Source organism: Vidua chalybeata, chromosome 3 (genome assembly GCF_026979565.1).
Source record: "Vidua chalybeata isolate OUT-0048 chromosome 3, bVidCha1 merged haplotype, whole genome shotgun sequence".
In the NCBI taxonomy this organism is placed as follows: domain Eukaryota; kingdom Metazoa; phylum Chordata; class Aves; order Passeriformes; family Viduidae; genus Vidua; species Vidua chalybeata.
The window spans coordinates 61,322,072-61,328,973 of NC_071532.1; the positions used below are offsets into that span (position 1 = coordinate 61,322,072).

Here is a 6,902-nt window from a genome sequence, read left to right on the forward strand (position 1 = left end):
ACCAATTTATATCCAAGGCAATTCTTTCCATGTGATACACAACACTCATTCTGGTAGTTTCTTTCTAAATTAAGTTAAAAATTTAATGGCCACTCATTTTATGAGGTGAAGTACCCTTGAACTCAAGCCTACACAATGGCCAAGGGAAAACAAGGCTCTACATTCTGTGAGAGGGAAGATGCACAGGCAGAGGGAAATAGGTTTTATCTGGGTTCATGGGCACATAATCACAATTAAAAGCACCAAATGTAACTGTAGAGTCAATATACACAGATGTGCCACTGTACACCCATTACATTGTGCCATCTATTTTTGGACTTGCTGAATACCAGCACAGATACTGGTCCATTTGGGAGCCAGTGACACAGAAGGCAACAGAAAAGCCTAAAAACATGGTTGGGAAAATAAGGCAAGAAAACTTAACTACACAGAATAGTCTTTAAGTAGGAGTACCAGTTAAATAAGGACCTATTGCATAAGAGAAATTTATGCTCACATTACTCTTATACTTTCACTTCTTGCCTGTTAAACTCCTACGAGCCGTAACATCTACAGGAATCTAAATCACAAGAAATCTAAGTCACTCTTTATAAAGTTTTGAAGACATTTCTATTTTGTTTGAAAAAAAAAAAACTTTTTTGTTTCCTGACAACCAAGACAAAAATAAGCCCATTACCATAAAACACAATGGGTAAAATGGCACTTTGTAAGAAGCAAAATTGGATGGGAAAAGTTTTATTTCAGCTTCACTTGCCATAGGGAGGAGGGAAGACCTGGGGAAACTGAGGCACTGTATCTGTAGAGGAAAAATATGATGGCTGAGTGGGTGTCTTCGACAGCGCAATTTCAAGTATTTTAAAGGACAAATCTGTAAACAACGCTAAATTTGGAGGACAGAGATGCAGACAATTTCATGTTCATCTTGATCTTGCAATTCAGGAGCTGGTTTGTCAGCATATATTTTGGGATTCTCAAGCTTTCCTTCCAAGAACTGCAAGCACAACCACTCCGACACTGAGCACCACCCCTAGCTAGCTAAGAAAGAGTAAGCTGGCTAAACCATATCATCTTTGTAAATAAAAGCAATGCTTTTTCAATCATTTTTATCATTTGGAATTCATGATTGGTGATTTTTAAGAAATAAGTGACGTTGCTTTCCTAATAACTTGTCTTTGTTAATTTAGCAAGTCTCTAATCATCTCTGAGCTCTGATGTACAAGAAGAGCCAAGGCCTGCAACCTATACAAAGAAAAAAGATGCAAGCTGGGAGAGAAAGAGACAGATAACCTCTCCAAAGTTACACAGCAGCTAAGTGCTAATACTACAAATTGATTTCTCATCTTTTCGAACCTTGCTCATGTCCTATGCCTATACAAGACATACTGCCCCTGTGAATTTTTAAAAGAGAACACTCACAAGATGACCGTGGAAAGCAGATTAAAATACAATTGTCAAGGACTTTCCTGAAAGCCTCTTGAGGATTTCCACTTGTTTAGCACAAAGCATGTAGAAAGAACACAAAACATTCTCAACACTAAAGCACCTTACTCAGACGTCCGTCTTAAAGCCTGAGTCTTCTTTAACACTAAATTTCTTGTTCCTTAGTACAATCCCATTAGCTACTTCTGCTTTATCCCTCATAATGCCTCCTCTGTTTTAGGTGCCACTATCTATTTCCCCTTCTCAGAATCCCAAACTGCAACATTCTGCCAACATCAACATAACTGCATTTCTCCAAATAGAAAGCAAGCCACCAGACATTAACACATGACCAAAACTTCCTCCAGTCTTTAGCCACCATTACATAGAACCTGAATAGCAATAAAGCAGCAGCAACTTTTCCCCACACTACTTCTAAATGTTGTGACAGGCATGTCCCTAGATCTAGTCTGTAATGCACTAAGGCTGCAGTTATTTAGTACTGAGTGGAGACGGGATACAATTCTCCCCTTCAACAGAAAACATCCTTGAGGCAAAGATGTTTTTAAAATGCATTTCCTATCCCCTCCCAAGAGTAAGTTAGCTTTGGTTCTTCTTGTACATCAGAGCTCAGAGATGATTAGAGACTTGCTAAATTAACAAAGACACATTATTAGGAAAGCAACATCACTTATTTCTTAAAAATCACCAATCATGAATTCCAAATGATAAAAATGATTGAAAAGACATTGCTTTTATTTACAAAGATGATATAGTTTAGCCAGCTTATTCTTTCTTAGCTAGCCTTCCCTATGAGATAATACTACTAAATCTGTGTTTTATTTGAAAAAAAATTTTTATTTAATACTTTATTTTTAAAAAATTGTTTTATTTGAAAAAAATCTTATTTTATTTGAAAACAAATAGGCTTCAGGTTTAGACATACATATGTTTCAGATATGCTTGTTTTCATCAACACTGTCCAGGAACTTGGTGCTAGAAGCTCAAATGCAGTGCAAATTGCCACTGAATACCCAAGAATAGCTTAATATTACAAATTAGAATTATAATTCAAGTAACCTCTACTACTCAAAAGAAAACATCACCACTTAAACATCAAGGATAGTGCAAGGAAATGGATACATACCTCAGCACAGGTTTCATTTTTATACATACTTGAAAAATCACAAAGCCTTGTCAAAAAGGCAGAATAAGGAGTTCTGTATTTTAATCAACATTGAAATAAGCCCTGTAAGCTTACCGAGCAAAATAGCCTTGTCGCCGTTCCTTCTTCTCCTCCTTGGTCTCCATTATTTACAGTCAAATGGGCAAGGTGAGCAGCCAAGCGTGATGCTCTTTCTCCCCTCAGCACCTCATAACCAGGCAGAGTCTCCTGTATATAACAGTTAAAAACAGGAAGTTCATAAATCAACATCTCACCAACACCTACAAAACCCAACAGGTTGTGGAAATACAACTGACCCAGTGACAAAGCAAAGTAAAACTTTAACCAGTGTTTGCCGTGAAGTGTCCATTTAGTATACAATGAGAGAAACCAATAAATGCACTCAGGCCAGTTTCTCAGCAGTGGAAGAGACATTTTGCAAAGCAGGTAACCCAAAGGGCAGCATCAAGTTTTAAAACTCTGGAAAGATTCAACTACTTTCAAGTTTATATCAAAACATCTTCCAGGTCTCATGTGTTTCCTAAACAGGCAGATCAACAGAAGCTTTGGAAATATATAGTATGAACAGAATAACCAGTAAGACATGTAATGCTTACTTTGAATTTAAATTTTAAATTACTAAAAATACAATAAGACTGTGAGAGATCTGAAAGTTTTAAAAACAATGTAATAGAAAAAAGAGTAATCTACATTCTGTACAAGGTTTGACTTTGTATTTGTGGCCAATATACAAGCTCAAACAACCATACAGAGAGAAACAAGATGGACCTCTGTCTCTCCCAGAGTAGGTAGGAGGTAGGACTAGGGAAGGTTATCTAGGTTATCTGGAAAGTTTAAAAAAAAAAAAAAAAAAAAGGGGAGACCAGTAACACTGGTTTTTGACATGAAAATCACCACCTCTTGGTGGAATGCAGTACCAAGGCACTTGGAAAACAGAAGCTGAGAATTTCCAAACTGCTTTACAATTACTGTAATTAACAACATGCCACATAAACTCCTGTCCAAGATCCCTGCCAAGATGTTTTATCATTTTCCTCTCCTCAACATATGTTTAACCTACTCTCATGGCTTGTGTACATGCACAAAGTAAGTTAACTTTAGGGTTTTTATCAGTATTTCAGAATAAACTCAAACCAGAAGTTACTACTAAACATTTTAGTCTAATGGGCTGTATAACAAAGAAATGGAAGCCACATAAATTATGATTCATAGCAAAAGAAGAAAAAATCCTCTGGGACCTAATCAGTTTCCATTATTTTCCCCTGCATTAAAAGATCACAAGCTACGAACTGCCAGATGTCAACAAAAGAGATGATGCAGCAAAGGCAGACTAATCTACTTGAAAAGCCCAAGAACAAATCATGCTAGAGTCTACTAGAAATACTTGCCACAATTTTCTCTTCTTATTGATGGATGATTAGTCCACATATGAAGCTCATTGCTTCAAAATGCACTTTTTCTAACTCGTTAGTTTTGAATTCATCCAGTGCATCAGAAAGAATCAAATTGCTCTCATTTTTACGCATCAGGTAGTCTTACAGTAATGGGTACTCTTTAAATGGCAAATATCTGACATCTTAAGCTTTATGAAGAGAATACTATTTTACCTCTACAAGGTAACACATGATGCAGGACACAGCTGGATACTGAAACCTACGTGACTGAAGCATAACAGCAGCATTAGAACAAACTGGCCTGCTCAGATGTTCAGTCTGTATGAAGACACCACATACTTCCTGAGAATTCTGATGCATCTCTATCTTCCCTGTTGGGGAAGGTTCTTAGATCTTCAGAGGATCAGAACTGGTGGCTTCACTAGCACTGCCTTTAGAGTTACAGTAAGTCTTTCAAAGTGTACAACTACAATCTCTACAGCAAATTATGAAAAGAGTTCAAAGAAAGGGGAACCACTTTTCCCCCCTCACCTGCTTTGCATTCACTACACCGTGATGTGGTGTGAGGGCACCTGACAGGCCAGAGCTGAGTTTCACACTGACACCAAGAACTATCAAATAAACCCAAAGCATTGATATAGTGTTAAACCCATGACCACAAGGACAGCAGGACCCATGAGAATGAGAAGAGGGGAGAGTCCTTCACCTCACTAAAACAAGATCAGTTGGGATGAACAGAGGCAAAAGAGACCTGTCTTCACTGACTAATCTCATGCAAGAGTCAGTGGTATGCTCTTCCCATTCGTTCTCTTCCTCTCCCATGATCCGACATCCCCATCCAGGGAAGTAACTGCCCAGCCCCAGGCTGGCAGATGAAGAGAGCACTACTACCCAGAGAGCCAGGAGGAGAAACCCCTGCCTGCCCACAGCCCTGTCAGGCCCAGGGCCAGAGCAGCCACCCCCTGCTTCAGCAAAAAGGGGCACAAAAAAGGAGAGAGAAGGTTAAACCTGGACCTAATCACAAATGCTGCAGGAGGTGCCAGCACCAAGCCAGCAAGGCACTGCTCAGCTCCCTAAGGGTGAGGTTTGCTGTTTGCTTTCATCTGTGCTAAACAAAGCCAGCAATGCCAACATGGGTATGGAGCCTGTTCTTCTCATATCAAATAAATCCAAGTCCTTTCACATAGTGAGGAGGAATAAATAAAGAATTCAAAAAAACTAAATAATTGTATTCATAACAGATGGGTACTCAGAAAATTGGAATGTCATCCACAGACCAGACAAAGCAAAGGCATTCAGGCAATTTTTTTTTTCTTTCGCTAATAAAAATACACAGCAATACAATATCCAGTCACCAATTAAAGTAAATTTTCATAATAGCATAATTTAATGTCAGGTCCCACTCTATTGACCTGAAACTTACTTAGTTTACCTTCTTAGAAGAAACAATAGTGTTGTTCTAGAAAGGCATATTAAAGTCTGAAAATTATACTTTGAAAACATAGTACTAGAAATAGCAAAATTATTAGGAATACTGACTTCCTAACTTCTGAATTTACTTGTGCTTTTGGGAATTTTGCACTAGTTGCCTAAAGAGAAAAAAAAAAAAAAGAGAAAACCCGACAGCTAGGAGGAACATAGCACAGCCTGTAGTAATTGCTACAGAAAACTAATATTTAGTATTTCTGAGAGGTCCTTTTCAATTTTAGTTTTTTAAGCAGTAACAGCACAAAAGTCACATTTACTTTATAGGACATCACTGACAATTTAATGTTACATCAAAAAAGGCAAACCTACTCCACACTTCTCCCCTATTTGACCTTTCATATTTTACAAGAAAAAAAAATTCAAGGTATTCTTCATCACCTGCTTAAAATGTTATTAAGGCTATGTGATTAAAATTAATCTTGGTTTCCTGGCAGCTCCTTTCTGGTACAGATGAATACTGAATCAGCAGACTATTAAAAATGTACGTATTTGCGGGATATTTATATGCTGAGAAACAGACAACTTACTCATATATCATGAGTTCAGTCCAAACTCAAAGGATGACAAAGCTGATTTTATATAAATTTCAGGCTCAGTTTAACCTTTTCTACACACTGAAACAGAAGAAGACTGTGAAAAGCTTCTATTACATGTCTACAGCAGTGCTAATTCTTTAATTTGGCATTTTCAAGGCAAACCAAACAATGCATTTCAGTAAGGAGCCTGTTAAAAATTTGCCACGCTCCAAATTTAGCCAGAGTCGGCACCTGATAATTATATAAAGAAAAGAAACAAAATACATAAACATACACTGTTCTTCCTTAATTTAGCCCTACTGCTCTGGATATTTTAATTTGTATTTACTCATTTCTGGATACTTGCTTTGTCTATCTAGTGTTGCTGCCAGGGAGTTCTGAGGATGTTACTGAAAATTTGTAATTAGGATGGGAATTCTCCAACAAGGCCAAAAAAAAAAAAAAAAAACACCACTTTTTAAAAAAAAATTATAATCACAGGAACAGACTGAACTCCTGACCATGGATATACACACCATTTCTACTGTCACCACACTCTCAAGACCTCCAGAACCAGCCTCCAGATCCTGCTGTCCTCCCTGCAACCTGGCACCACAGGACAGCAGCCTCCTGCACTGGTACATTCAAAGTAGCAGCAGAAGATGCTCTAAGTGCAGGGATAAAAAAAGGGAACAGAAGATTAAAAATAACTTAGTGTGTGAATAGAGCACCCTTTAAAGTCTGATAAATTTACCAATTTTTCAAAATTATTTTTTCTCCCTTTTCCTTCCCTTCTCATGCATGAAGAATAATGTACCTTGCTACTTGCGGTTTAAGTAGTTCACATTTTCATGAACTACTTCAGTAGTTTCACAGTCCTGCTTGCTGTGCTCAGAAGTA

The 6,902-nt window shown here is 37.7% G+C and overlaps 1 protein-coding gene across 2 annotated transcripts in view; it reads right to left on the bottom strand.

Annotated features, from left to right (window-relative positions):
* NCOA7 (nuclear receptor coactivator 7) overlaps window positions 1–6,604 on the bottom strand; it is a 61,948-nt gene extending 55,344 nt beyond the window's left edge. For both annotated transcript variants that reach the window (XM_053939026.1, XM_053939025.1), the window contains exons 1-2: window positions 6,539–6,604; window positions 2,681–2,812 (exon numbers count right to left, since the gene is read on the bottom strand). In XM_053939026.1, coding sequence (XP_053795001.1) covers window positions 2,681–2,730 — 50 coding nt within the window. In that variant the 5' untranslated portion in view covers window positions 2,731–2,812; window positions 6,539–6,604. The remainder of the gene's footprint in view (window positions 1–2,680; window positions 2,813–6,538) is intronic.
* Window positions 6,605–6,902: the final 298 nt, after the last annotated feature.